This window comes from Saccostrea echinata, unplaced genomic scaffold (genome assembly GCF_033153115.1).
Source record: "Saccostrea echinata isolate AGI-Se365-2 ecotype Australia unplaced genomic scaffold, CSIRO_AGI_Sech_v1 ptg000029l, whole genome shotgun sequence".
NCBI classification, from domain to species: domain Eukaryota; kingdom Metazoa; phylum Mollusca; class Bivalvia; order Ostreida; family Ostreidae; genus Saccostrea; species Saccostrea echinata.
The window spans coordinates 6,333,029-6,355,882 of record NW_026889778.1 but is presented as its reverse complement, the minus strand read 5'-3'; the positions used below and the strand labels follow the sequence as shown (position 1 = coordinate 6,355,882).

Genomic DNA, 22,854 nt, shown 5'->3' with positions numbered 1-22,854 from the left:
GAAGCAGTTACATGATAGAATAAAAATTGAAAACACTGACAAACTAAGTTATGCTATACTTGAAAAATTGTAAGCAAACTAAGTGTCAATGGTATAGAAACATTTTTAATGAGTGATAATGTGCCAGAGACCATGAGTGAAATGTATCGAGGGGATTTATTTTTTTGAGAAACTATCATGACGTTATATTTTTAACCTACAATGTTATCAAGAGTTCTCCGTGGCGACAAAACATGTTTATTTTAAATTTACGTATCATCAGTTCCATTTAACGAAAACACGAACAGTGATCGATTTCAAAAAATCTATAAACAATACAAATTTGTGAAGAGGGCTTAAAACACGGACCCCTGGAGATTCCAGAGGTGGGATCAGGTGCCTAGGAAGAGTAAGCATCCCCTGTTGACCGGTCACACCCGCCGTGAGCCCTATGTATTGATCGGGTAGACGAAAAATTCCGTAGTCAAATTCAATATAAAAACAAAGGCCTGACAATTCTAATAGGCGAGTATGTCAAACAAGTCAGTCAAAATACGACCCAATGATAGGTTACGTTTCCTAACAAGGTCATTGTATCGACCATAGAAATTACGAAATGCTAATTTTAAACGAGGTTGTTGAAATCCCTGTAACATCAACTTATGTATCAGTAGTCTGTCTCCGTTTAAAAATTGATCGTACTCGGAGCATGCTCTTGAGTATCGAATCAGTTGGGAGATGTAAACATTGTATTTGATTGTGCATTTATTTCTAATTTAGGGGGGAAATGACAAAGAGCGATATTGTTGTCGTATTTTTTAATATACAAGGATTCCTGATACTCATTGCAGAAATATATATTGCCCATTGTATGACTGTTGCCCATGAAATCAGAAGACTGACAATAAATATTTTGTACTAATACAGATGTTTCCTTGAAACAGGAACTAAAGCAGTTATTGAGTGCATGATTATAATTTTACATTCTTTATGCAGAGACAACGTTTACTTTATCCCCTTGAGCTATTTCCTTCTACCTACTTAAAGTTGCGGAGAATTGCATAATGCTAACGAAAAGACAAGTCATCTTCTTCTCACTAGTTTTATTCTTTTCTCTTTATTGAAATTTTTTATTTCATTTTAACATCTGAAATTATTTTGCAATTAATCAATACCTATCACAAATCTTCGATTGGTAATGATATGCAAAAATATTTTTTTAAAACTACAATAAAGTCATCCAATATAACTATAATTAAATAAATGCTTAATACTAGAATATAAAATAACAATTATACGTTTTTGTACAATTCTGAGGGAAATATATAACTACGTACGACCTATAACGTTCCTTTTTCCTAAATCCTCAATTTCAAAGTATTTGTGAAACAACTTTATTAATAGCACATTCAACAATTTTATTAAGATGTGTAAGGAATAAAACTTATTTTATAGTTATTCTATAATTTTCATAAATATGCCTGTATCTTATTTTACATATACAGATATTCCTTAAAATGAAAGAGTTTTTGGAAGAAAATAGTGTGACAGACGGAACAGAATAACAAGAATATATTCGAACTGTCTTTAGAAAGTGCAGGTACACAGTGGTATAATTTATTAGCAGTAAGCCCACTTACACAGCTGCGTTCTTTAATAAAATTTCTAGACTGTACCTACAGTTTCAGACAGTCAGATTCAGGGTCAATTTTTTTGGAACAACTTGTATGCGTATATTGATTTCATTCATTTAAGCTGGCAATTTTCTTTTATTCTTCTGAGGAGATCTGTTTCCCCCACATACTGTTTTTGACAAATCTTGCAGCTGATGAGATATATGCAGTTGTTTGTTTGACAGGACAAGTTCCCTAATATTCTGTAGTTGTAGCCTGTAACCGGGTAATTAAAATGCCTGTGTCAGAGCTCTGCTTACAGAGAAGATATCTGCTGCCAGAACGAGTTTTAAAACCCCCGTTAGGTAATGGGGTACCCAATCTGGTTCTTTCTACCATATCCTTCAAGTTCCTTGCTTAAAGACCTCTACCAGTCTTTGTTAGAATAAAGAATTTGGGAGGGTTTTTTTAAAGAATTTCGTTGAGGTTTTTAAGGACAGGATGGTATGTGATTACCATTGGAACTCTGCTGCTATTGTCTTTCTCTTTGTAAAAGGTTTCGTCTGTCGTGTCTTCCATCTCATCAATAGTGGTTTGTATATAGTGTAAGCTTTGTAGCCTCTCTTGCATAAATGAAATTTAAGGAGATTGCTCTCTTCCAAAACATGAAAAAATCTTCTGGACAAATCGTCAGTTATTAAAAGCAGAAGACAAGCACCAAACCTGAGGCGGATATTAATCAAAGCAAAATGTTTTATAGGACATATATATAAGAAATGACCCCTTGGACACTTTTTCTACAAAAAAATATTTTTTTTTTTTACCGCTGGGGGTCATCTTTTTGTCGTTAAAAAATGACCCCGGTCATTGTTCTATGGGGGGTCATTACTTGTTTTTTAACCGGCAGTGTCTAAATTTGGTTTTTGAATTTCTAAATATATAAATACATTTTCTAAAATATTTTGACAAACATGCTTCCTACCAATTTTTAGGCTACAATTTTTGTAAATACTAATTTGACTACGGAATACCCCGTTCATCTCCTCAATATAGAATACGGATGCGACCGGTCCTCAGGGGTTGTTTGCTCATCCTAGTAGCTCAACGTCGATGTTTCTAGGGCCCCATGATTTTACCCTGTTCACGTTTTGGAATGTTTACAAGATTTATGAAACTAATCACCCTTCTTTGTCTCTACTTTTCAGGATAAGACAGGATAAGATGTTTTCCGTTTCTTCTCTGGGTTGGTCAAGAAATGAAAGGGAGAACATGTTATTTTATGTTTAGAGCCCCCATGTGTAAGTCAATATTCATTATAAAAGTTTATGACTCCCAACTTTAGTTTACTAACATTCCTCTTTCACTTTATTTACGAAATTAAAAGAGGTACAGCGCCCTTTCCCTACCAGGTTTAAATTTAAAGTACCTGTTACTATAAATAGATATACATTGGTTTAAGAAACAAACTTTATGAAATAAATATTCGGAACTACTTCTACATATATATCATTTAAAAGATTTACCCGTAAACTTATGCTCTGATTCGGGCTATAAATTCACGAGAAACACTTTAAACGAGCTATTTCTCTTTAATAACTTCAGAACTCGTTAATCTGCACATTTGAATATATCAATATAATTAAATCAAATATTCTTTATAATTTTATAATATTTTTGATTTGTTTTATCGCTGGTGTTTGTGTTTTTTCTTTGTTGTTATTCTAATTTTTATGTGTACAGCTCAGGAGGAAAGTCAAATGATATACAATTATAATGAAAAATTGGAATTTTTTATAGTTAGATTTACTTAATATTATAAGATAAAGAAATATTTTGGATGTTTGTAAATGCGCTATATTGTAGGACATCTGATACATTAAGTGCGCTATACCTCTTTGCCATCCATCCACGAAAGTGGTTTAGTTATGTATATTTTTAATACATACATCTCAGGATGTGACGCAACAATGAATAAGACACTGGTTCTTTGTTTGACAGAGTGATATAATTTCAACAGCTGTCTAAATCGCATGTAAAACGTTCATTATCAATTGCGCGGAAACATGTTTGAAATATTTTATCGCTGGTGTTTGTGTCTTTTCTTTGTTGTTATTTTAATTTTTATGTGTACAGCTCAGGTGGAAAGTCAAATGATATACAATTCCAATGAAAAATGGTATGAACATGAAAGAAGATTGACAGATTTGGAAGATCGAATGAAAAGATTACAGCTAGAAAAGCAACGTAAGTGCACTGGATATGATTTAAACTTGCTGTTCTTCTATATTTTGCAGTGAATGTAGATAACATGATATCGCCGGGAATAATATTTACACTTTTTTTCAGTCTGTCAATAGGATTCTCCATCATTTCACATTTAACTGTGGAGCAAGACATACGCGAAATGCTAATATACGTCGTCGTTTCCAGTCATTCTACGATAAATGGACCAATTCAGAGTATAAAACATGAAAAAAATAATTGTTTCAAATAGCAAAATGAACATCATAATTCTCTAAAGGACATATCAGTGAACTTGAAAACAAAGAATTGTCCACAAATCTGGTATCGTTAACTTTTTAAAGCAATTTCAAGATGCTATTGATTATAAGGTAATGTTAAGGAAGTTAATGCTTGATCAAGCCTTATTATTTTTTAAATAAAGCTGAATTTGACCAATTTTTCGTTTCTGATGTTCAGTAAAGAACGCTGAAGTATGATTCATGAAGTCTCGCATGAATCCGATTTTAAATTAAATTTTCGGGAAAAATATCGTTACGGAAGTTAATCGTTACGGAAGTTAATTCCCAGTAAAAAAAAAAAAAGTTAAAATTCTCTTCAATAGTTAAAATGAAAGCTTGTTTTAGGATATTAAACAAAAGTATGAAGCATTTCGCTCCGTGGGTTAAATGGGTCTACCATTATCACACTGGGGTAGAGACAACTAGCTGCATGAATTTCGGTATTCGCACGATCCACCATAATGTTTTCAATATCTTTTCTGTATATGAATGATTAGAAGCAAAAATATTTTAGACATTCTAAAATTCATTATGTTGTGCACAATTCTAAAAATGATTGAAATCCTCTTTTTTCACATTATCGTCAGGGAGATCCCTAGTTTCAATGTGAATCAACACTGATTTGGGATTGAATTTGTTACTGTGCTTCTCGACCGAAATCTGAGCACAATATTGCTCCTCCTCTTATGAAGAGTATTACATTTTTCTCTTCTGGCGTGAATTGTTTGGGTGATTTTTTTTTTAAATATGGAATTACTTAGGATGATGATGTTCGAAGCTTCGTCTGTTCTAGGTAAATTTTTGTCTGGTGGGTCAGACAATGTATTATCCCCAAGTGAGGGATTTACAGTGGATTTACCGTAGTTGGTAGGATACGATGGTTGTGGTTGTAGATTATATATATAATAAGGTAGTGTCGGACTTGTGTTTACCCTGGGAACTAACTGTTCTCTGAGATGGTTTGCATTATGGTAAGAGGCAAGCCAAGACGTTTTTGTCATTTCAAGTTGTTCAATACGGTCCTGCAGGTTTGTGATCTGCAACTGGAGAGTTTCGAGTGACACAGTGTGCCCTTCTTGTGATCCTATAATTTTATTTGATTATCCAGGACATTGGTCTTCACATATAACGAATCAATTGCAGAGTTGCAGTGTTTGACTTTGGAGTCAATGGTCTAATTGTTCATGAAGCTTTTTCTTGTGCGTGTTCAGATGGTCCACAAAAAGTGACAGGGACAATTATGGTTTGTGAAATTTGACCTTTGACTGATATCAGTTAACAGAGCTTTTCAGCGAATGATTTGAGAGCGTTATCAACTATTGATAAGATGTTGTGGATTTCAATAAATTCCATTTCAATAGTTTTGCTGTGCTGACGTACCTTTTCTTTACGTGTTATTTTGCGCTTAAGAGCTTGGCCAAATTTTTTAATGGAGTGGATTGTATTACTGATGAATGGTTCAAATGCCGTTTTTTGGTCAGTTTCTGAACTGTCCAATATGGCGGTTACTTCACTGTCAATGTCACTAGAGTCTTAGATTTGTCTTGGGTATTGACTGTGTGATGGCTCAGAACTTCTCATCAGCTGGTTGAACGTTAACTAGACCAAATATCCTTATTGTAACAAACAAGTTCATTCTCTCTATATAGTGAAAACTTTACCGTTAATTCGCATTAACAATTGTGAAATTTCCCTTCCATATTAGCTTTCTTTGGTTTCTTCTTATCATGTATAGTTACGCTAAAGAATTTAACTATGGTGGGGCCCAAGGTTAAACGGCCCATGGAGAAACCTGGGTCACAATATATGCCGATGGATGGCAATATATGCAGTTAGGATAGGTTGATATCGTCATCGACGACCATTTCTACATGATATTAATATGCACCATAAGAAGGTCTGGGTGCTATTTACAGAACTAAGCTTGTCCCTCGTTCATTTTTCTAAAAATGCCATAAGGCAAACACAGGAAAGGACAATATAGTTTTTTCAAGTAAAGAGCTATCTCAAATTTAATGACAAAACTCAGTAATGGCTAAAATTGATTAGTTGATTAATCAAAATCTTTTCAAGAACCAACGAGCTAGAAAACTATGAAAATGTATGAAAATTTAGTCTTACGAGGTCATAAGTGATATAATTCTATAAGACTATTTTATTTTTTTTTTTTCAAATCACAAACCTCTGGTCAGGAGAGATTATACAATAGGGAGCAAACTTCTATGTAGGATACGCATCTTCTTCTCGGGAATATATGCACTACATTTATTTACGTTAATATGCTACCATTCTTATACTGAATAAACAATTTGCAAACTGTGTGCAAAACCGTGGTAAAATCGAGTAGGTATAAAGACATTCCAAAGATAAATCATTATTTCTATGTCTTTATCCAAAAAAAAAAAACGATCTGTAAATTTGATGTCAAATGTAAATATCTTATATTCATACCAGACCTATAGCGGTGAAAATGTTATCTTGATTAGAATCTCAACACTTTCTCTTACAAGTTTATTTGTCAAGTGAAGAAGATTACTTGTGTCAACGTTAGAACCCATGTTATGTACTATATCTTTATATCAATTTATTGTGTAATATTTTTATCATTTTTATTTACATGTATTCATTTCGTTTTCGGCACATGATTTAATTATGTATGTATTTATATGTGATTTAATATTTGCTTTCAGAAAATAAACACCTTGTGGGTTTTTCCGTGACTGCTAAGGACGATATTGACGAAAAAATAACAAGAAGCGGACAGATAATTATTCTAAAAAACGTTCTGCTTAATATTGGAGACGGGTATAACTCCACAACAGGAACATTTACAGCACCCGTGGATGGAAAATACGCATTTTTCATTTCTGTAGAAGTACAAAGAGGAGACGTGCTTCACGTCTTATTGACTGTGAATGACAAATACGTATTAGAGGCAATAGCTGGGGTACGTCATGCTCCAGACACCGTCACAAGATATTACACTGGTGCTAACATGGCCATTATTTCACTGCAAAAGAATGATGTTGTGTGCTTGAAGTCACAACAAATGTATATTTATTCAAACGCAATACGAATTCGATATTCTGGAAATAGCTTTTCTGGATTTTTGATTCCATTTCAATGATATCCTGTATAATGACTTTAACGTTTTTGACTGGAGGAATTAGGAGAGCTTTCTTTGTAGAAACAACCTTTGCAGAATTTTTGTAACCCTCTCTCTCTCTCTCTCTCTCTCTCTCTCTCTCTCTCTCTCTCTCTCTCTCTCTCTCTCTCTCTGTGTGTGTGTGTGTGTGTGTGTGTGTGTGTGTGTGTGAGTGTGTGTGTTTGGTTTTTGCTGTTGTTTTTATCAATATTGCTTTCATTCAACAAAAGATTTTATGTTTAAAGAATACACATCAAAATACAGAAATATGATATGTCCTTATATAATAAGTGGGTGAATATATGAATGATTGTAAATATAATGCTTTTCTTTCCCACCCAGCACTTCCATATTATTTCCGAACACATAATGGAGCATAATATTTTTCTGAAAATCACATTTCGAGCTATCAACTCTTTTGTTGACGATGAAACACATAACTGGAGTGGTCTAAGTCGGGCAATTGTCTTCTGATACTTGTAATGTTTCAACTGAAACATTTGACTGTTTATAGAGTAACACCATCATCATAACATTGAGAATAAGAATTACTGAAGTCATGTTTAACCGTTTCATAAAAATAATAATACGGATTTAGAATAAAGAAATTCCACAAAACTTTTCAACGGCCATTTTAGATAAAGTTTTATTGTTTAGCAGCAAGATGTACATCAACCTAAACTTTTATATATCTGTGTCTATTTAAATAAAGTTCAAATTTCATAAATGTGTATCAAAACTAACTTTGCAATGAAATATATGGAGATAACGAACAGTATTCAAGCTCAGAAGTCCATTAAACATTACAGAATAGGTGCAGAGCAAACACGGACCTCCAAAACATCAGAGGTGGGATCAGGTGCCATGGAGGAGTGAGCATCCCCTGCCGACCGGTCACACCCGCCGTGTGCTCCTTGTCATGATCGGGAAATAACGGAAAAATCCGTCGACAATTCAGTGTGTAAATAATGGCCATAACAATAAGTATGCAAAACGTCAGTCAGCTTTTGACTCAATGATAAATTGTATTTGCTGACAAGGTCATTGTATTGACCATAGAACTTACGAAATGATGACTTTAAACGAGACAGCTGATTTTCTTGTTTCATCAACTTGTTTGTCAATAATTTACCTCTTTTTAGAAATTGTACATACGTAAAGCAAAGAAATTGTAATTAATCTATTATGTAAATTGAGTAACCATACATTAAACGAACATAACACAGAATTTTCATGAATACCGATATTTACTCTCGAAAGACCGTAAAATTCTATGCAACCGAAAAGAAATACGTGATATTGCTGAACGACAACATTGTCGTCAATCATTGAAATGAATGGCTCCTACTTATAAATGTAATTGGTGCCTCAAGAACAAGTTGTCGACTAAGTATGTGCATTTTTGCGATATCGCTACTAACAAAATATATGGTGAAGATATTCTAATAAAAGAATATTTGATATAAATATATGCGTAGAATGAGTTACTTGTTATGGTTTTATGTAAACATGTGATGGCTAAATTGGAGAGTTTAACAATCAGCTTAACATTGAAAAGAAAAAGACATGTGTTTGGGTTTTTATTTTTCATTGTAAGCATGGTGATTATTCGTTTATTGCGATCAAAACGTCAGCCGATATGTTTCTGATAAAGGCTGTGTAGTGAATATCAAGATTTAGAAGATATGTTTTCCCCTAGAACTGGTTACCTTCTTAAATGATTAGGTTTAAAATGCAATAAACCATCTCTATAGACATTTTGATTAAAAATTTTTCTCCTTTTCAGGTTTGATATTGATTTTCTTCATTCGTAATATCCAACATGGAGAAAATGCATCAGTGTTTTAATTGATTTGCTTTCGTGAATAGAATAACTGTGATCTTCTCAATCAGTGACAGCACCAAATGATAAAACACAAACGATCATGGGTCCAAGGTCTGCTCACGCTCGAGCATTGTTTCGGTCTTCGCTTGTACATATGTTACGATCATTGTGTTAAAGGATGTTCTGAATAACGGAGACACATATATTTATGCCTCCTCATTCCAAACCTAAAAATCAAAATTAGACAAACTCAGATGTGTGTTGAAAAAAGTTTATTGATCAAAATATTCATAATATGATAATATTCTGATCAATTCATATCGTAAATACATTCAAAAACTTTGGAAAATCACACTTCCACTATATCAAAATGGGTTTCAAAATGTAAATATGTAAATTACAATTATGTTATATCAAAATGGATTGCACAATGTAAATATAGGGTATATCAAAAGGGGGTTTGTCAATGTAATTTATCATTTGTTCGGCAGGGGATTCTCACTCCTCCATGGCACCTGATCCCACCTCTGATGTTTGGAGGTCCGTGTTTGCTCTGCTCCTATTTTGTATTGTTTGATGGACTTTTGAGCCTGAATACTGTTCGTTGTCTTTATATATTTCATTGGAATAAGATAACGTTTCATGCACAAAGTACAAGAAGAATAATACTCAAAATACAGGAACAGAAATAAATGCTCCATATCCACAGAATTGCATCACATTATGAGTATCTATAGAGCATTTAACAAAAACTTTAGTATAGGTATTTCACAAAAACCAAAAGTGGCAGCACTTGGGTGTAAAGAGCCCACCAGTTGAGATGATTTGCAAAATCATCGAGACTACGTAGACTACATAATGCAACAGGAATATTTACAGTATTCATTGCTAGAAACTTTTTCTTCACACTCCGAGTGCAATGCAATAAGAATCCGTGCAGCCCTAAGACTATTCAAATTTCCGTTCTTGAAAACAACTAATGTTCAAGGATTCTTAATTCAGAATTGTATATTGTCCATTGTTTACATCTGTTGCCTATCAAATCACGAGACAGACACCAATTGTTTTGTGTTGATACAGATATTTCTCGGAATAGGAACTAAAGTCCTTTGTAGAAAGTCAACGTTTTCTCTGTCTCATTCTTCTTAAAAACTTTCCTGCTACTTAAAGTTTAGGAAGATTGCATAATGTGTGTGTGTGTGTGTGTGTTTTTTTTTCTTTTTCTTTTTTCTTTTTTTTTCTACATATAACATAAAAAGCTTTGATTGGCATTGATATATAACTTTTTTTAACTACAATAGTTTTCTACTTAAAGGATTCTGTTTATTTTATTGAAACAGTATTATAAAACTAATAACAATGTAACTTTTTATTGTTAAAATCTTATATACATGTATTTACTTTTTGACTAAAAAGTGAAAAGCTGTATAAGAGAATTTACAAATTTGATAAAAAAAAAATTAAAAAAATAAAAATATCTTCTTTCCCTCGGAGATATTGTACCAGAGAACTTAATGCATGAATATGTCTTAACCTCTACTATGTAGTCAAAGTTAGTATTAAAGACTTAAAGAAGCGCTCTTGAAAGACATCTTTTATTGGTAAAATATGTCTTTTGTGAAAAAGTGAAAAGTTCACCAATATCCCAGAAATAATTCAGTTAGGTAGGTAAAATAATCATGTAACGGCATCAATGGGCCATAAAAAGTGCTACTAGAATCCTACTGTCCTGTCACAGAAGTAAGTTTTTAATACTGTTGCATAAAACCTTTCCAAAACTTTTTACAGTTTCACATATAATCCAAGAATTTTTCCTCTACTCATATTCACTATGCTTCCAGGTATTATAGATTACAAGCTTTCGATCTGAACAAGTGCCATAATACAAGTTTAGAATGTAAATTGAGTAATCACACATTAACAAACATATTATAATAAAAAAAAAATCATAAATACCGTTATTTATACTTGAAAGACCGTACTAAATACATATAATTTAATTTTGTTTGTATTCTAGTCTCTGATTGGTTAATATCCAAAAAGGAACACAAATTATTTCTGTATAACCTGGTTTGGTATGGGGACACACCCCCCTGACAACCAGCTGAATCATCTGTATGCATACAATCCTCTCATTTCCAGTCCTCGGGATTCATGGAAAATTCCAGATTTAATAAATATACCTTTAACTTCAAACAATAATTCGATCTTACCACATGTAAACAAGCTGCTAGGCCTATGTATCAGTTTTTACCTCCCCTCGCTTCCCATCACTTCCGTTACTTCCGTTACTACGGTTGTATTATTGAGCGGCAAATTTGAACTAATAAAACGCAACGAAATTTTACACCCATAGTTATTTAATGATTTTAAAATTAAATTATAAGGAATGACTCTAATTCTTGGCCAAATTATTCGAGTATAACCTGGTTTGGGTCAGTTAAACGCTGTTTTATAATCCGCTTCGCGGATTATAAAGCGTAAACTGACCCAAACCAGGTTATACTCGAATAATTTGGCCAAGAATTAGAGTCATTCCTAAAGTACTATGCAACCGAAAAGGAAAATGCGATATTGATAAACAACCACATTGTTGTCTATCATTAAAATATATAGCTCAAACTTAAAACAAGTATTTGCTGCTTCAAAAATTGAAGTGGTCTACTAAGTACGCGTTTTGGCGTTATCACCACTAACAACATTATATGGTGATGAAACAATAGAATATTTCACATAAATTTATACGTAGAATGAGTTACCACGAAAATATTTGTTGGCTTAATTGGAGTATTAACCTATCAACATAACATGGAAAATTAGAACTACAGTTGAACTTTGTTATTAAAAACACTGATATCCCGAATACCAGGGATATATCGGAGTTGGCAGTCCAAACAATTTGTTCTTTATACTTTTTTACCTTGATTATCCTGAATCATAGGATATTTATAAGCAAATCAGATTTACATTGTGAATACATGTGCATGCACATGATTTCTAAATTTACCATATACATATACATGTTCTTCATCACATAAAATGCCATATTAAAGATCTCCATTTTGGATTTCGAAGAATTTCACTGAAAACGTAGAAAGTTACAGCAGCATGAATATTAATTGATAAGAAATCAGCACACGTGCATGCACATTCTTGTATTTATTTCTGATGATTGAATGATGTAGGAACCTGTATTATTTGCAAATACTCTGAATTTCTTCTTCTTTCGTTGACAAGTTCTAAGTACCAACAACCTTAGCCAACCAGATTTCAGCACACGTACTTGAGCGTATTTTCTAGATTTCTCACATGTATACTCTTATAGTGCCTTATAATATATACCAATGTCTTATATTCAAAGAATTACATGTATATTAAATATTAAGCGAGATACAGCCTACAAAGTATTAGTAAATCAGATTTCAGCAAACGTGCATGCATGTCATTTTCTTCAATTTTGATAGTAGCAACCCATGATGATGTAGGAACCCATGAAATATACATGTATCTACACAGCAAAATGTGCCACTTACGTATCACGTACGTTAAACGTATGTGATACGTACGTGACTTCACGTACGTATCACATGAAAAAAGCACCACGTATGTTAAACGTACGTTTTCACACGTATGAATATCATGCGTGACACGTACGTTAAACATACGTATTGACTACCATACGTTACACACGTTGCACATGTACGTTATTCATATGGTTCACGTATGAATAACGTACATTCAACGTGTGTGTAACGTATGTTTTTAGAAACATGCATTTAACATTTTTGTTAAATGCACTGCTCATATGATAAATGTATAAGTACCATACATGTGCCAAACCATGGGTAAACATATGTTTTGACCACCGAACATTCTTTTTCACATATATATTGTAAACATACGTGAAACAAAAATGATGTGCAATTGAAATATTCATTTCATGCATTTGACATAATTTTCTTCAGGGGCTTATTTTCTTTTCATCTGTTGAATGATCCACATTTTGAAGGTACATATCTGGATATCCTTCACCTCAAATTTCCTGATCCTAATTGCTCTTTAGGCAATCACAACAAAAGACATATTCAAATTTAAGCCAATTTTAATGTTGAGATGTTAACATCAATTCATTCTTCTGCAATTCCCTTTCATCTGTAAAGAAAAAGAAAATATTAAATGAATTTGCATATGGAAAAACACATACTTTTTTTTCAGAACATTATTATTTTCTACATATAACTCCTGGTTGACTTCCTTTAGAACTAAACTAGAACTGTCCAATATGGACAAATACCCCCCACTGGGTTTTTCAGAGAAGATGCCAAGTCACGAATACTAGTAGTAGTATTTTAGGATCTAAAAGGTCTTCAAAAATTGTTTATACATTTAGAGAGAAAATTTACCAGTAATTGCTCATTATATTTTTTTAATGAATGAAACTTTGGCATAGCCTGGTAAAACAGCAATACTAATAATAATATTGTTTTTTATTACATTGAAAAATTAATAACAATTTTTGAAGTATTTCTCTGTTGGAAAGTATGGATGCATTATTTATCCATTTTTTCTACAGTATGTGACTATAGGTCAGGATCATGACACACCCTCAGGTCATAAACAATCTTTGTGTGAAGTGGATACTCCCAACATCCAAAATTATCCTCCATAGGAAAGATACAGACCGAACACGAATTATGAACTTTTTCTGTCAGTGACCTTGAACTTGTCCAAATGACCTTGGGTCAGGTCATGACACACCTTCAGGTCATAAGCAATCTTTGTGTAAACACGAATTATGATTTTTTTCTGTCAGTGACCTTGAACTTGCCCAAATGACCTTGGGTCAAGGTGATGACACACCTGCAGGCCATAAGAAATATTAATATAACATATGGTTTTGTTGTTCTTGAGCAGAAATTTTTTAAAGATTTTTCCCTACATATGCCTTTGTAAAAACTTGATCCCCAATTGTGGCCTCTCCCTACCCCAGAGTTCATGATTTGAACAAAATTGAATCTACACTACCTGATGATGCTTTCATATAAACATGATTAATCATGGCTTTTCTGTTCTTTAGAAGAAGATTTTTTCCTATATATTCTATGTAAAACTTTGATCTCCCATTATGGTCCAATCCTATCCCCAGAGGATCATGATTTAAACAAACTTGAATCTACACAGCCTGAGGATGCTTCCATTTCAAAATGACTATTCATGGCTTTGCTATTCTTGAGAAGAAGAATTTTAAAGTTTTTTTCCTATGTATTCCTATGTAAAATAGTGATCCCCCATTGTGGCCCCTCCCTACCCCTGGGGGTTCATGATTTGAACAAACTTGAATCTACACTACTTGATGATGCTTCCTTATCAATATGACTAAACAAGGCTTTGCTGTTCTTGAGAAGAAGATTTTTTAAGATTTTTTCTTATATATTCCTATGTAACACTTTGATCCCCCATTGTGGCCCCAACCAAACCCAGGGCTCATGATTCAAACAAATTTGAATTTACACTTTGACATACAAGGTTTCCTATAAGTTTCAACTTTTTTGGCCCAGTGGTTCTTGAGAAGAAGATTTTTAAAACATCCCACTAAATTTTCACTATTTCTTAATTATCTCCCTTTTATTGAGGGTGTGGCCCTTTATTTGAACAAACTTGAATCCCCTTTACCCAAGGATGGTTTGTGGCAAGTTTGGTTGAAATAGGCCAGTGGTTCTGGAGAAGAAGTCGAAAATGTGAAAGTTTACAGACAGACGGACAGCTAGACAGACAGACAGACAGACAGACTACAGACAAAATGTGATCAGCAAAAGCTCACCTGAGCTTTCAGCTCAGGTGAGCTAAAAACAGATAGCAATAGGTCATGACTGACTCAGGTTATCTAATTAGTTATAACATTTTTTTGTGATTACATGTAAGTCAGCTCAGGTGCAAAATATTGCTTATCACTGATATAAATACAACAGTAAAATTTTAGACATAACCATATGTCTGACAATTAAATTCTATATAATAATAGAACTTACCCTCAGCATAAATCTTTCATAGCTTGGCATGGACCTATATGTTTTTGTGTCTGTTCGAAGTGTATACTTTTTGTCCTTGGGGTAAAAAAGAAAATATATGTTTAAAAAAAATTGCATTTCAGACTTGTAAAGCAAAACAAACAATATGAAAAATTACTTATTTTACCGATAACATTCAACATTTTCTCCTCTTGTGATTGAAATGTAATGCACATCATTACATGATATTATATGTATTAAATTGCAAGTCTAAAAGCAATGGGATCAGAAAATTTGATTTCTTTTTTAAGAGTTTTACCATAATGCTGGTTAAACTTTCAGAATTTGTTTTTGAAGTCCAGACTTGGCATTTAGGTGTTTACATAGGAGATGAGCTTCAGCCACCATCCTGGAGTGTACATTTAAAATCACATAAAAAATCACAATCTCAAAATACATTATTTATATTCATAAGGACTGTATGAAAAAGACATCTGAAAAATAAGTGTTACACCCTTATTGCCCTAAAAGATAATTTATATTTCCTCTACATGTTTTGTAAAGAAATACATTGGGTGGGTGGAACTTTTTATATTATAACTTTCATCTTATTTTGTTGAACATTCAAGAAGTTCTATCCAAACACGTGCATGCACCTGTTTTCAAGAATTTCTGTATATAACGTTACCATATCGTAGAACCTTATAAACTATACCAATATCTTAAATTTTACAGTATTTTATCAAAAGACAAGGAAGATACATGTAGTGAGAATAGCCAATCAGAGTGAAGCGCATGTGCATGAGCAATATTTCATGCTAATTTGACATCTTGTCTACACTTCTAATATATATTTATGTTTTGCGTTTCAAAGCATTTCATCAAAAATATAAAAGTTACAGCTTTATTAAGTATATGAGTCATTTAACTCATTGTATCCACCCGCAAGTGCATGCATGTGCGAGCAGAATGACCTTCGACGATTCATCTACATAGCATGCCTATTAAGGTTTCAACTCAGATGGATGAGCAGTTTCCTAGGACACTCGCGGACAAAAAAGTACCGAAGAAGAAATGAAAAAAAAGGCGTAGAAGAAGAAGAAACAGAGTAGAAACTTCACTTGGGAAACAAAATAAGGTTATGCCCCCATCAAATAACTTTTCTTCTCAAATTATTGCACACTTTTATCAAACATTTTTTTTTTCGTGTAAACCCATCTATATAATAATACTAGCATGTTTGTACTTTTAAGAATTATAGATAACAAGATTCTCTAGAAATAAGGGGTTGAAATTTTCCTGGAAATCTCATTAGCCTAGCGGGTACAGTACGTATCAGTAAAATATTACTAACCAAGCATCAACCTTACTAGCCTTACAATTTTATGCACAATAAAAACGTAACACAAGTAGAAGTTTGACTATCTTTTTCTTTTCATGTGATCAAACTTTTCATCTTTATTTCTGCTATCTGTAACTGTTTCACTACTGACGATATCTTTATTTTATCTCTTATTCCAGTCAGGACTATTGGTAACAAATGCAAACACTCGTCTTTTATCAATCTTTGATCAATGTAATTAAAATGCAATATCATGCATATATATTCGCTTGCTTTCAAACGCTTTGGTGATAGAAGCAAATTAATCTAGTTCTCAGTCAACTAGTCTTCATAAAAAACAAACGTAAACTGACGAAAAAATTTTCCGGTCTGCTAGTCCGAGCGGACTATCGTTACATTTAATTAGCAAGCCCGAGTCTTAAAAGGACTAGCCCCGGACGTCGAGCTACCGTATATTTCAACCCCTTGGTGACTTTTGAGCAAGTGCCAATTATTTTCACTGTAAAAGACTTTGTAGTTCATTGCAAATAAATGTTGAGGTAATTAGGGAACGTGCTTTATATTATAAAGCTGACTGACTCTCAGACTGGTCATGTGTTTCATCATAAATAATAGTAGATAATTAATATGATTAATTATTTGTATACAGATGGCATAAACAAACATTCTGAGAGTATTGCATATTAGGCAAAACTAGTCCGCTAGCGTCAAATGTAATCTGGTTCCCAATAAAAATTGAAAATGCCATAATTCCATCAAATAATCTTTGAAGTGGAACAAATGCAAACTTGATTTATAATTCATCAAAGTTAACTCACATGCCAAAAATTAGCTCAAAATCTGCAAGTGTTTCGGGAAAAACCTGCGGAAAACCCTTAAAAATTTAAAAGGCCATAATTCCGTTAAAAATCACTGAAGCGAAACGAAATGCAATTTTGATCTGTAACTCATCAAGATACACTCACATACCAAAAATCAGCTTAATATCTATGTTAGAGAAAAAATGCGGAAAACCAAGTGGGACAAACAGAGAGACGGATAGACAGACGGACAGAAGAGGAGTAAGCCTCCGGTTTCACTGGTAAGGGACTAATGAAAATCACCACTTCTTGGACATCTCACTCGGTACTTCTTTTCTGCTGTGGATGCATCGTCATGATTTTATCCTGATGAATGTGATCAACAGATGTGATCAACAGATAATGTCCAAGTATGTAACTCTTTTTCACTAATTACGATATGGTAATTACATAGAATTTTTTTAATGCAGATATGATTAGGCTTACTGAAGATGGAAAACAGTCTCTAAATCATCGACTTATGCTCTAAATTACCACAGCATAGTTATCTAGTGTACAGTCGTAAAAAACTCTACACTATCTCTAGAATGCGGACTGATTTCATATTGTATGAACTCAGTCTGGACCCCTATTATTTACACATACCACTATTTAAAAAAAAGTAACATTTCATTAGTAAAAGAATGACATCGAGATATGTTTGTCTATTTGTGTGTGTTGTTGTTGTTTAACGTCCCTCTCGAGAATTTTCACTCATATGGAGACGCCACCAGTTGCCGGTGGAGGGCTGCAAATTTTTGACCTATGCTCGACACTCAGGGCCGTTGAGCCCTATTTCTTTTTCGTGCCAGCCTACTGCGACACGGAACCATGGTTTAAACGGTCTCATCCGATGGACCAGTCTCCACGTCCCATAGTGGGATTCGAACCCGCGTCGTAAAGATCAACCCCTTACTCAGCGAGTCTAGGGCAGACGCTCTAACCAATGCACCACGTGGACGACCATCGTATAACAAAGTCATTTTCACGTTGCATCAAAATAAATTTATGTGGAATTAACAGGGATGAGAAAAAGGATTGATTTAGCTACTTTTACAGTTGTGATGTTCATTTACAAAATAGTTGTGCTTTTTGTTCCAGGAACAGGGAATTTTCAAATAATACTTATAAAGGACAGGGTATGGTAATGGCTGAATTTGGCCCCTTATTTGATGTAAAAAGCGGAACACAGTTAAAACTGTGATAGTTTGTTATAAAGAACTTAAAATGATGCTTGTTTTAAAACCAGTACTAATTTTGATTCAAAGCTTATGTGGAGGCCACGAGAGGGTGCAAAAGTAAGACATTTTCCCGAATTTCCTCAATTCTGGTGGAATTTCGTCAAATTTAAGATACTTTTCACTTCGGGAAACATAGAGCACAAGCTTGCCTATCTGAGATTTTTATACACAAGATGAATCTGATACTAGTGTATGAAATATATAAATTTGGTAGATGGGCAAGCTTGTGCTCTATGATTTCTGAAACAAACTGTGCTGTAAAATCGATGAAAATTTGCATAAACATGAGAAAATTCGGAAATTGACATATTTTCTGATCTTCCTGTGACCTCTGTGTATCCCATAACTTAGAACCAATACTCATTTTATGGTAGGGGTGAAAACAGGTTTCATTGATAAACCTGTTGCATCATTTTAAAAGACGCCCAAAACCAGGGGCCAAAAAAGGGGTCTTAACCTGTCTTGTCCTTTGCATAGTTTAGAATATTCACGGCGTTTTATCCATTTCTTTAACACCTGATCATGTCGCCTGCGTGGCACAGTCGTTAAAGTGTGTGCTCTGTAGTTGAGAAGAAAGGAGTTGATCCTTACGTCGCGGGTTCGAATCCCACTGTGGGACGTGGAGACCTGTTCTTCGGATGAGACCGTATAAACCGAGGTCCCGTGTCGCAGTAGGTGCTGGCACGAAAAAGATCCCTTACTGCTCAATGGCCGTAAGTGCCGAGTATAGGACAAAATTTGCAGCTGTCCACCGGCAAGTTGTGGCGTCTCCATATGAGTGAAAAATTCTCGAGAGGGACGTTAAACAACATACAAACAAACAAAAAATACCAGATCATTAGTATTAAACTTTATGCAAATTTCTCGTGGGATACTCCGCTTAAAACTTCCCAAAGACTCAGATGAATGGAATTATTGAATTCATATCCCCTCCATTATAACCATTTGAGTTTAATTTTTTGCTTTCACGAAACTTAATTTCTTTTAAAAAAAAATCTCTCCTCCATATTAGAAGTTGATGGTGCTGACTCAAAACACAACGTTCTGTCAAACAGTGTCGGATGAAACTATTTTTTTCAAGTGGAATACTTTAGCATAATACTTAAGGCACTGCACTAAAAAAACAATAACACTGTATATCTTAAGTGTCGGATCTACCAAGTAGATACAAGGTCACGGAAGGAAATTTATATAAAGCACTGAAAATGACCAACGACACGAACAATAAAAATTGTCAAATATTCGGGACGACCTGTCCCTTCATCAGGACAAAGAGAAAAGTTAAGAAGTCATAAAAACAAAGGAAACAGAAACAAAAAACAACTAGCAGTACTACTAAACTACCAAAAACTATGTATTTACAATGTTACATGTTTAATTTGAAGTTTTTAACCAGTTGTAAAAAAAAAAAAAAGGAATCCGGACCGCTGTAATACTGGTTCATGGTGGGTTTGACCGGCCAACAGGGGGTGTTTACTCATCCTGGGTACTTGATCCTACCCCGGAATTTCTGGGGGTCCCTGTTTTATGCCCTGTTCACTGAATTGCATTGTTTGTAGATTTTTTTTCAGATTGACCACTGTTCGTTATTCACCTTTTTTCTTTTCATAAGAATTTATACATTTCTTGGTTACACTACAGACTTTTTATTTCTTCACTATATGGTTTGCATCCAATACTTCGATGAGCTTATTACGATAATCGTAAGAATAAAAACATGTATATTTCGAATTTTCTAATATCGATATATATTTTCAAATTATTGCCATATGATACCGATATAACGAAATACGGTTATAGCAAAGCATATGCAAAAGTTCTCAGGACTTTGCTATAACCTAGTTTTACTGTATGCAAAAAATAGGACCATATCATTTGATTATAATTTGAAAGATAAAAGAGAAATAATTCAGTGTAAATAAATACAAAAAAATGTTCACAGTTTTTTCATAAAAGTAGGCAGAATTTATATTCAGTCACAAAGTCATTGTTTCCGTTTTCGAAAATACTTTGCATCATCATTGTATAAGTTTTTGCTATGTTGTTAAGACTTGCTATCAGAAGATATGAAAATGTTCAACTCCATATCAAATAATCACTGATGTCAACATTTAACACTCATCAAAATTATTCTTATAATCATGGAAATACTAGTGTATGACCCATGATTTAAAATCTCCATAATCTGCTACATCACAGATGATATCTTATTTTGTGCTTTTGGCAATAACACTACTAACATAATTAAAAGAGGGTTTAAAAATGTTAAATATAGATATTGTAACGTGTAAACCTATTGGGTTCTACAAGGGACAAGAGTTGCTCTTGCCCTACCTGAATTACAATTGATTGGAACTATGTACAATAATCAAAATGGTAGGCCGTAGGTCTTTAGCAAGGTATCCCGCACTGTATTCCTGAACAGGTATTGTCCCTATTGTTTTGTGAAGCACCGGGTTTTACTCCCAACCTTTGCTCTCTTATGTATATTTCTCTAAGAGTGGCTTTAGTACCTCTATCTTCTGCGGTGCTTTCTTCTCTCAGTGGACACTTCAACTGATTCAGTAGTAAAAGGCCTGACAGCTGCCAGCGTCTCCATTTATACATTTGGCTCATTCTACCTACAAATGGGGTGAACAGCTCTTTGGGAGAGTCTATTTTCAAAATATCCCCTCGAGATGTAGGCATGGACAAATACACTAACCATTACAATATTCATTAAATAAGTGTTTTTTCATAATTATGAAATCTCTCTCTGATACTTGTTATGTTTGAACTAAATAAAAGCATCTGGGAAGTTATTTAAAGGGTTATTCATATCAACAGAAATTTGAATAAGGGAATATTTTATTGCTCTGTTGTTCAGACTTGCTAACAAAAAGGTATATAAATATTCGCCATTTCAAATGACTCTTGATGAAACAAGAAGAGTGTGAAATTATATCAAATGCCCCTTTACAACAATATATTAGATATTCATCACTCATCTTTTAAAAAAAACTTTCCTAATGAAATAAATGTATCCGTTGCATCACAACTGAAGTGATCATCTCGTGAGGTGCTTTTCACGATATCACCACTAACATAATTATTTGATGTTGTAAAATTCCTAACAATGCAATGCTAATGCTAAACACAGTTATGAGAAAAATAAGTGGCTTTTATGAAGTATCTCTTGGATACTTGTAATACTTTAACAGCATATCATCATAACATTGAGAAAGTTAGCCATGTCAGGTAAAATCTGTTGTAGATTTAGGTCTTTGTTTGTTATTACAACTATACTGATATTGATGTATGTAAAGCTATCACAAAGTCAGCTGATATATGAATCTAATAAAGAAATTTGTGATTTACGAGAGAGAATGATGAAAATCGAGGAAGAAAACATTTGACTACAAGAAAATCAACGTAAGTCTCTCTCTCTCTCTCTCTCTCTCTCTCTCTCTCTCTCTCTCTCTCTCTGTGGAATTGGCAAAAACCTTGTGAAATGAATGACTAATATCGGATCAACAATATGTGTAATTTTAGCTAATACATGTAAGTTAAAACAAAATTGTTTTTCTTTCAAATTGGAAATTGGGTTCGCCATGAAGCATTTTTTACAATCGTGATATCTAGCATGAAGAAGCATTCACTGATGTTTTATTTTGCTTTCAGGGAATAGAATAATTGTGACTTTCTCAGTAACAGCCAAAAATGATGAGAAACAAACAATCAGAGGACCAAATGAGATCATTGTGTTTAAGAATGTTCTGAGTAATTTTGGAGATGGATATAATCCTGCTACAGGAATATTTACAGCGCCTGTGACTGGAAACTACGTGTTTTTCTTTTCTGTCGAGGTGCCAGAAAATAAGTATTTAGGTATATATTTGTCTCTAAATAATAATGTTGTTGCAGAGGCCTTGGCAGGAACGAAACATTTCTTTAATACAGGTAGCAATATGGTTAGCCTGCTGTTAAGGAAAAATGATCGTGTATGTATAAAGTCGCATCCGGGTAATTCCCTTACAGTAGATATACGATTCACGGCTAATAGTTTTTCTGGATTCTTACTTTCCTTGGTCTAGAAAAAAAGTGGGAAATCAAAGTGTTTTGTGAAAAAAATTCTTGCAGAACAGTAGTTTATATTGTAAAATATATTCCTTTCATGAACTTAAGAGAAAAGTAATATTTGTGAATGTGCATTAATCATTAGTTTTTTCCTGTCAATAACTTTTTGATTAAAAAATTACATGTTGTATGTTAAAATTTTTATTCTTTTACGATTCAACTTCTCTTTGATTTTGACACTGACCTTTGTGATGTAAGTTTGAGTTACAGTGTTATCTTTATAT

At 33.6% G+C, this 22,854-nt stretch overlaps 1 protein-coding gene and 1 long non-coding RNA gene across 2 annotated transcripts; one reads left to right on the top strand and one right to left on the bottom strand.

The window, feature by feature from the left end:
- Positions 1–3,641: 3,641 nt before the first annotated feature.
- Positions 3,642–8,001, top strand: LOC133194407 (cerebellin-1-like). Its single transcript, XM_061330368.1, has 2 exons — positions 3,642–3,836; positions 6,805–8,001. Exons 1-2 carry the CDS (start codon positions 3,656–3,658, stop codon positions 7,239–7,241), a joined length of 618 nt encoding a protein of 205 aa, XP_061186352.1. The 5' UTR covers positions 3,642–3,655; the 3' UTR covers positions 7,242–8,001.
- A 5,167-nt stretch (positions 8,002–13,168) lies between these two features.
- On the bottom strand, positions 13,169–15,490 carry LOC133194405 (uncharacterized). The gene is made up of 3 exons (XR_009722075.1): positions 15,412–15,490; positions 15,114–15,188; positions 13,169–13,236 (listed from the first exon to the last, which is right to left on the bottom strand). It is a non-coding gene; the product is annotated as an uncharacterized LOC133194405 (long non-coding RNA).
- Positions 15,491–22,854: the final 7,364 nt, after the last annotated feature.